Here is a 10,071-nt window from a genome sequence, read left to right on the forward strand (position 1 = left end):
ATAAAAGAATAAAAAATGACCTCAGTAAAAATTGAACCTATAACCTAAAAAAAAACAATAACTCTATCCGCTGAACTACATATAACTTACATTAAAAATTTTATCATTTTATTAATATATATAATTAATAAAACAGACCATGACACCAAAGTTAGTTACTCTAAGTGTCTCAAATTTAATAAATTAATATAGATATATAATAAAATAGTAAAGATGCAAAGATAATTTGACTTTCACCACTTCAAAAAAGAAAAACGACTTATTTTTATATTATGTTTTGAATAAAAATACTCTAATTTTTTTTAAAAAGGTAAAATTTATCACCATAAGTTATAACCTAAATATAATTTATTCAATAATTTAAATAAAATATTAAGTGATTGGAAACGTAAAATAAAAATTTTTTTATTAAAGAATTACTCCAAAGATAAATTTTATTTTTAAAAAAAATTTACTCGCACAAAAATTTTCAGCAATATTAAAAAAATCCAATTACTGAATTTATTTCCTGAAATAAAAAAAGTGGGGAATTAAGTGTGAAATCAGATAACGAAAAACCTAAAAAAAAGCGGGCTAGGCTAGTCTGGGTCAGGTTGGCCTGGTAACAATCAGAAAGTGGGCTTTTCTAGGGGATTAACTAATCGGGCCCAATTGTTCCCATTGCGCAATTCCCAATTTCACGGTAAAAACCCTAGCTTTCCGAAAACCCAGCCTCCAAATTCAACCAGGAAGATTGTGATTAAATCCAATTTTCGATTACATTCCACTTCCATATGGAGGGAATAACAGAGGGAGTGAACCAGATCAAAATAGCTGAATTCCAGAAGAAGAACCGGATTCAAGTCTCCAACACTAAGAAACCTCTTTTCTTTTACGTTAATCTCACCAAGGTATATGTATTGCAGTCAATATAACTGATGTTTATTTTAATATGGAACCCATTATGGATCTTCGTCTTTTTTTTCCCCTCAACTGTGTGTAGAGATACTTGCAACAGCACGATGAAGTGGAACTTTCGGCACTTGGCATGGGTAATTATACCTTTCTTACTTGTATGTTGTTCCACATTCACTAATTGGTGGTTGTATGTTGCCTTGCCGTAGCGGTGGAAATTCAATTCACGGTGTTTCCATTGGTCCAACTTAACACATTTAATTTGTAGTCACACACGTATTAATATCGAGAGTTCCTAGATTCAATAGAAGTGAGCTTAGTCTATAACTTTATATTGGATAATTGGAAGCTATCTAGAATCAATTTAAACTTATGAATGGACAAATATATTCAATTATGTTATATGGATGATAAGTATTGGTGATCGTTGTTAAACATTTTTTCATTCATGGTATTTATTTTAACAAGGTAATATTTGTTGGTTTGTTTGCATATGGAAGGGATCTGTTTTTCTTGTTTAACATGATGTTGGAACAGCTAATCAAGCTTATGCTTGTCAGATTCTCTATGCCATGTCTGATATACTCATATACTAAAACCTCTACGTAGGTGAGATATACTATTGTAATTGATAAGAACAAAGCTTCAAAATGGTCTAATTGTCATTAAAGTAAAATAAATATCATGATCAGAATTCCGGCTCTAAAGATGACATGAAGGAGTCATAGAGATACCAATTTGTCAGTTTGAGAGCTCTGAACCACAACTTATGGCCTTAAAAGTTTCTTTATGATGATTAGTTTCTTTCCATTTTAAGCATGCACTGATACTCCGTTCGTGTTATATTATCGCAGCAATTTCAACAGTTGTCTCCATAGCTGAAATTCTGAAGAATAATGGATTTGTCATTGAGAAGAGTGAGTTTTGGTATTTGTTATGGCTCGTTGTTCATGTGTAAAGTGTCAAATAGTATGGACATTTAATATTATGCGTCTTTCAATACATGTAGAAATCATGACCTCCACTGTGGAGATAAAGGATGATGGTTCAAGGGGGCGGCCCATTCAAAAAGCCAAGGTAAATTCAGTTCTTCAAAGAACCTTTATCCCAATTCTGGTTAGTGAACTACGAGAAAACTAGAATGGTTTTCTGCAAACATTGACCATACTGCAAAATCTTTGAAGCATTAATCCAGCTGCTGTATCCAAGTATAGTAATCATAAGCTGAAGTTGGATAATAGAAAATAAAAGTCATGGTGGATAATGAACAGAATAAGCTAAGAAACTAAAATTGTATATCAGAAAACCAGAATCTACTGCAAGAAAACTGCGTCTATTGGAGTAATGAAAAATATATTTTTTTTTGCTGAAATAAAAAAAATATAAAGCTTGATTCAAATATTAAAATGACGTAGAACAGTGCTTCACGCACACATAAGCTGTAAATATGGTCTATCGACTATCGCGCCTTATCAACATTAAGACAGTAGGTGCTGTTAAAGGATTTTGTTGCACCAAAGTTAATTTCAAGTGGCACTTGCATTTGGTTATGCCCATGTCTAAGAATCCAGTAGGAATCCTTTTAGTGGGATTGCTAGTTTTGTATTGTTATTTCATATCCACATCAGTTGACGCATTGGGGTTTTGGTTAAATTCTGCTCATCTTTTTCGTTCTCTTGGTGCAGATTGAAATAGTGCTTGGTAAAACTGCAAATTTCGACGAATTGATGGCTGCTGCTGCTGCACAAGATGGAAGAGAGAACGGAAATGGCAAAGATTAGAGATATCAATAGGAATGCTGGCGTCCCCTTTTTTCCAATAGCTTTTTAGTTATATTTTTCAAAATTGTTGGAAATTTGTTATTTTTCTATTTAGTGATGATGATAGGGCTTATGTTTTTGTTTCCCTTGTATAATAGTTTTTCTACATAATAAATTTTATTTTAAATATTTGGATGAAGTATTTAAATCCCTCACATGTCATTTAATGACCCACGATAAATGTATTAGGACGTGGTTGGTAAGAGGTAATGACTTAATTTTTTATATTCATGTTCGATAGGACATCGGAAAATGGTGATTATCATATTCATGAGAATAATTATTCCATCCATTTTAAAAGAAGTGATAATTCTCATACCTCATTGTCCTTCTATATTTATAAATATTTATCTTATTTAACTTAACTAATATAAATTTATATCTCCATAACAACAACAACAACAATAATAATAATAATAATAATAATAATAAAAATTTATTCTCTTAATAGAGAAGTGGTTTAGATTATGTTTTTAATTTTTCTCATTTATCAATATCATTATATCACTTGTATTATTGAATTCTCAAAATGGATAGTTGGTTAATTTATTCTCTTAATTAATTTTTATATTATCAATATCATTAGATCACATTTATCGAAAGTAAAAATATAAAAATTATATATAATTTATTTTTTGTGAATAATATGTATTGGTGACTGGTGAGTGGGAAACATTTATCTGGATTCTACAAGCAACCTGGGTTCGATGTTTGCTACAACGGTGGGGAAAACCCTACTGATCGTAACCCTAATATTTTCTTCTTTATTATTTCTCGCCCTATTTCTATTTTCCCCAGCTTCCCAATTTCCGCAAGCATCTCTGAATTCTCCGGTGTAAGCCGCCGTGCGAATTTCGGTTTTTCCTTTTTGATTATGAACTTTTAAATGCTGGATATTGGGCTTACTTGGATTCAGACTCAGTTTCATATTTTAAGGGTTTTTTTTAATCAAGTTAATTGGTACCCGAATTAACAGATCAGAAACGGCAGAGATATGGAGTGTAAAGAGAATAATGGGATGGCGGCCTTGTGATTGGTGGTTACAAGGAAAGCCTGCTGGTCAGGTTTCTACTGATTAAATTCTTAATTTGTGTGTTTCTAAGGGGTAGATTTTGAATTTTGTTCTTTACGTCATGGTTCATGTTTAGGTATTTATTCTCTCTGATTTAAGGTTATCAAATCGGGATTTCATTGAAGTTTAATGGCGGAATTAATTGCATTTCGTTAGTTCAAGATTCATTTGACATTATAATCGAAACTACTAGTTTCTTTGTTCCTCTTAGACAAAATCATGAGATGAAAGGTGAGTACGTATGAAGTGGATAGATTGTATCAAAATTTTCTTGATAAGTTCAAATTTCACATCCAGAAAATGTAGTTCTTGATTTTTGGGCTAGATGTGAAAATTAAGGTATCTAATATCTAGTCTTCCTCCCATTCCCCAATTCCATTAGATACTGAAAATCTGGAAGTCCTACAAACACTGAACACGCATGAGGTCTATAGTGCTTACTGATCTTCATAGTTCAATGGATTCTGGAACTGGTTTCTGGTTGTCTACTCTCATTTTCCATTTATTGATCCAAAGTAAAATATGGTTTGCGGCGCTTTAAAATATGCGGATGGAGTTGTCTGTTTTCTTTGTAATGTTCAATTAACCACATTCAAAAATTGAAGTTAGACATTTTCGGCTAGAGATGATAAATTTGAAGATTAAGGTAATCAAAGTTCCCTTGGAACTGAAATCTTGAATCCATTCGAAGGTTGAACATATTAGTGGTTTTTAGAGCTTTATAATTTTGAAGTCATGCAAGACAAGATCTACAGGTTGTGCCTGGGCATCTTCTACCAATTGGTTATTGGGTCAAAATAAAAATTTGTTTAATAAGATGGGGAATAAATCAAGGTGTTTTCTTGCTTCAATATCCAGATCATATATTTTTCTTTTGTCTATATTTTCTGAGTTAACTTCAACTGACTTCAAAGTTCAAATGCAGACGTTTGCAATGGTTTTTTCATGGTGCAGCTCTTCCAGCTAAGACCAATGGGTATCTTCGAGTTGATTGCTATGGAGGGCTCAATCAGATGAGGAGGGACGTAAGTACTTTGTTATGTTCTCTTTCATGTTCGGAATTCACCATCATTATGTAGTTTTTGTTTCTGTTGATAAATTATTATAGATTTGTACATACATTTACTGTGGTAATTTCAGTTTTGTGATGGTGTTGCTATTGCTCACCTGCTAAATGCAACTCTTGTTCTACCCAAATTTGAAGTGGCTGCATATTGGAATGAATCTAGGTAAGAATTATGAGTGTGTTGGCCAGGATCTTATTCCAATAATTGGAAATAATGGAAGCCATTCATCGCCTATCGTTTTAAAATCATTCCTGTCTTAACTCATTGTTTGACAATGCAGTGGATTTGGAGATGTCTTTGATGTGGAATACTTCATCGAACAAATGAATGGCTTTGTTCAGGTTGTAACAGAGTTGTCTGCAGAGCTAGCATCCAAAGTACCTATTCCAGTGGATTGTAGCAAGCGCAAAGGTCTGTTTGATTATGTAGAAACTGTACTTCCTTCGCTGCTGGAGCATCATTATATTTCAATAACTCCAGCAATGAGTCAGAGAAGAGACAGGTACCGTGCATTTTAAGCTCTCAAATTGAAATTTTTTTCCCAAGACAAAATTACTGAGACCTGTGGGTGGACTCCTTAGATGGTAATTTCTCTTAGATCACTTTTTGTGTTTTTTGAATAAAATTCTCTTGGATTACTTATTTACCTTTTATTGCCTGGAGTTTTATCCCTGTTTTAACATTTCCTCATTCCCATTGACGCTATTGTCATTCGATGCATTTAAAACTTTTGGTAGATTAGGTGTAATTTAAAGATTCTAAACTCCCTTGGCATTGCTATTGTCGCAGATATCCACAGTATGCAAAAGCTGCCCTTTGTCAGGCTTGTTACAAGGCTCTGCGTCTAACCAGTGCATTGGAGAAGAAAGGATCTCTGCTTTTGCAAGCCATTCCAAAGCCATTCCTTTCACTTCACCTCCGGTTTGAGCCTGACATGGTAGCTTATAGTCAGTGTGAATACACTGGTCTTTCTCCCTCTTCTGTCCAAAGTATAGAGGCTGCGCGAGGAGAGAGAAAACCATATATTGGAGAGCAAGCTCGTTATTGGAGAAACCGTGGAAAGTGTCCCCTTACACCAAATGAAACCAGGATCATCCTTCAAGCTCTTGCTATTCCTACCAATACAAGTATCTATCTGGCAGCTGGGGATGGTCTGATGGAACTTGAAGGCCTCACTTCTGTATACACAAATGTTTTTACCAAATCCTCCCTTTTGAGTGACGAGGACTTCAAAAACATGCATGGAAACACGAAAGCTGCACTAGATTATTATGTTTCAATCAATAGTGATTCATACGTGGCTACATATTTTGGGAACATGGATAAAATGGTTGCTGCCATGCGGGCTCTCAAGGGGTTGTATAAAACCCTTTTCTTAAGCAGGAGGGCATTTGCAGAATTATGTTCGAAGGGGCTCCATTGGAATTTTTTGATGGACGCTCTGTACAAGGTTCACAAAAATGATTTTGTAATGGGCATAGGATCTGCTTTACCCGATTGCTTCTGTGAGTTCAAGCTTGAAGGTTAGTTTTTGTTTCTCAGGCTTTTTTTAATCTATTCAAATGTAAGAACGAGTTTTGATTTCTCTTAGCTAGAAAATTGAAGTATTCATTCATTTCTGTAAGTTTCAACTGTTGGAACAATCTACACGTGCAATGGACACATGCTAAACAGATCTGCACGTGAATCATGTATACGAAACAGCGCTCTGTTGAGCTCTCATTCATTTGCTTTCGACTCTCTTCTGTATAAGATCCCTACATTCACCAGGCTGGCCGAAAGCAGTGATAGATTATCACGGATTGGTATTAGAAAATAGAATTTAATAAATAATACCATCTAATTGAAGAATAATCTAGAAAGAGTGTAGATTTAGACACAATAGACGACTGCGCAACACCACCTTTGAATCATTCCTCATTTAGCAAATATTTGATATACAACCAAACTGACTTGTCCCGTAGCTAGCTAGACACTAAGAAGAGCAAAACTGTTATCCACGACAAATTCTATAGTGTGCAGTGGCCTTGAACAAGTAAAGAACAAGTAAAGAAATTTCAGTCCCTCTCGTTTATTGTCTTATGGAGCCTGGATCATCCAATAGCTTTTTACATGTTAATTCTAAAGGAACTAGCCCTGTCAATGGAAGAATCAATGATTTTGGAGGCGCCATATGCAATAATTTGTTGAAGAGTGCCACAATAATGTGTTTTGAGGAAGGGAAGCTACAACAAGTGGTGGGTTTAGGAAATTTATTGAGTAGAACTAGGGAATTTGATTCGGTGATTCAATATATTTTGGATGAAGATTAAAACTTCTATTATTAAAAACATATACGGATAAAATCTGTTTCATATTTTAATTTCAAAGGACTGTTGTCTTCTCACTGCGACCAATTCTTGATCCCGATTGCTTGACCATTACAAGTAACTCCGTATGTACCCGCCAACCCCAATCTGTAGTTTGTCACTATTTTAACATAATTTGCTGCTTTCATCTATAATAAGAACTGAATCAAGTGTCACTAAAAATCTATGGATCTTCCGATCAGTTTAAAAGCAACACACCACCAGAAAATGAAATAACTGAAAGTAATATCATTCAGAATTATTTCAAGTGTCCAACTATGGTTTTCATAGATTGTAAAACACTATGTTTTCTTAGAGAACATAATCTCAACACAATCTAAAAATCTAGTTTTGCTTGATAGATATAATGATTTGAATGTAATCTAAAAGACTCATTGACTATTGAGACAATGAAGAGCTAGGTTCGATGAATACTCCTTCACTTGAGCATTGATACATCATGCTGATGATTGTTGTTGATCTGTCGGTACTATATTAACATCATCCAATTGGATATCAGTACAAGGAACCGTGCTGCTGCAACTGAGTTGATGGTGGTATCCTTGCTTATGGATGTCCCATGGAGTCCTACATATATCACATCGCTAATTTTGACAGCAGATTTCTGGTGAATGATGAACAGTTTACTGCTGAACGAACAATAGTTGGTAGCATGACCAGTTATGGAATCAGTAATTCCTGTATGGTGCCGAAAATAAATACCTCATGTTGTGTTTGAGTTGACGAAGTTCAGATTTCTTGACTTGATTGGATGGACAGAATCCAAGTGTCACTCCATAATTATTTCAGTAGATTATGGTGATTTCAAATACGCAAAGATGAGTGTCATTTTAAATTCCGATCTAAATCAAATACATAAATCCAAACTTAAATCAACAGATTTCTCTAATGCAGTTTGACTTTGCTGACCTTTTCAGTCCATGTTAGGTGAGGGCAGTAATATCGAGTCAATGATGACAGGGTTATCGGTTTCATCGAAGTTGATATTCCAGAAGGTGATTCTTCTGGCAAATCTGGAGCCACCCTACAGAAGACGAATATATTTGGTATATTAAAACCTTACGGTACCGGATTTTTTTTTTTGTTGCAATCAGTCTCTTGGTTTTGAGATTTTTTACCTGCCATGTTTTGATTCTTACTCCATTTTCTGTTATACGGAAGCTCATGGTTATTTCTTCCACTTCATCGTATCTTCCATCTTTTCCTAAACTTCCAATGCTGCAACAGAAATAGAATTTGATAAGTATGTTCAGAAGAATCAAATTATTTATCTACTACAAGATAGGGCTAATCCAATGTATTATTCCATGTCCGCGACCGCATTCGATTCCGGATATATTGACACGTGAGGTTCCTCCATTCGCAAAAACTCTCGTGAGACGGTCTCACGGATCAATTTCGTGAGTCGAATATCTTATTTGTGTCATTCATGAAAATGTATTAATTTTTATGCTAAGAATATTACTTTTTATTGTGAATATCGGTAGAGTTGACTCGTCTCACATATAAAGATTCGTGAGATTGTCTCACAAGAGACCTACTCTCATCCATTTATGGCTATGCCATCCTCTCCTTTAAAATTTAGACACAATGAATACAACTTATTATCAAATCATATATGAAATAGGGATGAGAATGAGATAGGTTTGGGTAGAATTTTATATATTCTGTCCTCATTTATTATATTCATGTGCATCCCTATCTACATCGGATATATNCTTTAAGACCCGCCTCCATCATCATACCCGAAAATTTTCATTTCCGATTACCAATTATTTAATTGGGTAAAAAATTTGCTCCATACGCTCTTTTATTCGAGTCGGGTATCGAATTCAGTCGAGTTTGGAAGAATTATCACCCCCCGTACAAAAGATCCGAGGAAAAATAAAACAAGTTTTTTTTGGCAGTTTCCATTTTAGAGTCGTGAACATCAATGTCGGAAGAAGAACTTATGTCAATTCCATCGGAATTTGGACTTGTTATTGGTGCAATCGTGGGAACTTTCGCAATGCGTACATTACTGCATAAGATGGTTCTTTGGGCTGTCGATGTGTTTCAAGCCGCGCTCACTTCAAATTTATTGCAATGTTGGAATCGCAAAGAAAAAAAAAAGAATCCCATATATTTAATTTAAAAGTAAAAATCAAGAAAATAAATTAATAATTTATAGGCTTTTGTAAATTTAATATAATATTTAAAGAAATGTAAGATGATACGCGGGTTTTAACACGCCAAGTCCCTGAAATTGAAAGGATTTGTGTAAAGGCCTAGAAATCTTTACTTGAAAATTTGCGGAAAAATTAAAAATTTTCTTTTAAACTAAATAAAATATCCAGTTCATAAAATAAACTGTTGAATAACGTATCATGTTTAAAAATAGCAGCGGAAGAAATTAATGTTGTAAAAATAACTGTAAAAATTTTATCCAACTGTAGATAAAAATGTTTGAGCGATANGACTACATCAACAGTCTGCTGAATAATCTCTGGACCCAACTCGGCTCTCTCTCCTACTTCATCTCAATGAACAGGAGATCTGCACTTACGGCCATACAGTGCTTCGTACGGAGCCATACCTATAGACGACTGAAAGCTGTTGTTATAGGTGAACTCCACTAATGGCAAGTTCGACTCCCAACTCCCAGATAAATCAAGGACGCAAGCACGGAGAAGATCCTCCAAAATCTGAATGACTCTCTCTGACTGCCCATCTGTCTGCGGATGAAAAGCTGTGCTAAACAGCAACTTCGTCCCCATAGTCGAATGCAAACTCTTCCAAAACGAGGAAGTGAATCTGGGATCTCTGTCAGATACGATAGAAACTGGAATACCATGAAGTCGGACTATCTC

The 10,071-nt window shown here is 34.6% G+C and overlaps 2 protein-coding genes across 7 annotated transcripts; both read left to right on the forward strand.

Annotated features, from left to right (window-relative positions):
- The first annotated feature begins 573 nt into the window (after window positions 1-573).
- On the forward strand, window positions 574-2,924 carry LOC140959789 (uncharacterized protein At2g34160-like). The gene is made up of 5 exons (XM_073417802.1): window positions 574-890; window positions 983-1,031; window positions 1,749-1,811; window positions 1,904-1,971; window positions 2,580-2,924. The coding sequence occupies exons 1-5, from the start codon at window positions 774-776 to the stop codon at window positions 2,673-2,675; spliced, it is 393 nt and encodes a 130-aa protein (XP_073273903.1). The 5' UTR covers window positions 574-773; the 3' UTR covers window positions 2,676-2,924.
- A 456-nt stretch (window positions 2,925-3,380) lies between these two features.
- On the forward strand, window positions 3,381-8,402 carry LOC140959495 (O-fucosyltransferase 13-like). Of its 6 annotated transcripts, none has more exons than XM_073417345.1 (7): window positions 3,381-3,549; window positions 3,691-3,773; window positions 4,741-4,811; window positions 4,927-5,015; window positions 5,134-5,355; window positions 5,643-6,376; window positions 6,981-7,180. In XM_073417345.1, exons 1-7 carry the CDS (start codon window positions 3,422-3,424, stop codon window positions 7,163-7,165), a joined length of 1,512 nt encoding a protein of 503 aa, XP_073273446.1. In that variant the 5' UTR covers window positions 3,381-3,421; the 3' UTR covers window positions 7,166-7,180. The 6 variants fall into 6 exon arrangements, with proteins under 6 accessions (XP_073273446.1, XP_073273453.1, XP_073273449.1 ...); XM_073417352.1 differs by having other exon boundaries at window positions 3,382-3,549; window positions 3,668-3,773; XM_073417348.1 differs by lacking the exon at window positions 6,981-7,180 and adding an exon at window positions 8,140-8,402 and having other exon boundaries at window positions 3,383-3,549.
- The last annotated feature ends 1,669 nt before the right edge of the window (window positions 8,403-10,071 follow it).

The sequence above is a fragment of the Primulina huaijiensis genome, chromosome 15 (assembly GCF_012295235.1).
Source record: "Primulina huaijiensis isolate GDHJ02 chromosome 15, ASM1229523v2, whole genome shotgun sequence".
Classification (NCBI taxonomy): Eukaryota; Viridiplantae; Streptophyta; class Magnoliopsida; order Lamiales; family Gesneriaceae; genus Primulina; species Primulina huaijiensis.

Coding starts and splice junctions, on each gene's coding strand:
- LOC140959789 (XM_073417802.1), top strand. CDS start 774: ATGGAGGGAATAACAGAGGGAGTGAACCAGATCAAAATAGCTGAATTC. Junction 891..982: donor TTTACGTTAATCTCACCAAG/GTATATGTATTG, acceptor AACTGTGTGTAG/AGATACTTGCAACAGCACGA. Junction 1,032..1,748: donor ACTTTCGGCACTTGGCATGG/GTAATTATACCT, acceptor ATATTATCGCAG/CAATTTCAACAGTTGTCTCC.
- LOC140959495 (XM_073417345.1), top strand. CDS start 3,422: ATGTTTGCTACAACGGTGGGGAAAACCCTACTGATCGTAACCCTAATA. Junction 5,016..5,133: donor GCATATTGGAATGAATCTAG/GTAAGAATTATG, acceptor TTGACAATGCAG/TGGATTTGGAGATGTCTTTG. Junction 6,377..6,980: donor CTGTGAGTTCAAGCTTGAAG/GTTAGTTTTTGT, acceptor TTAATTCTAAAG/GAACTAGCCCTGTCAATGGA.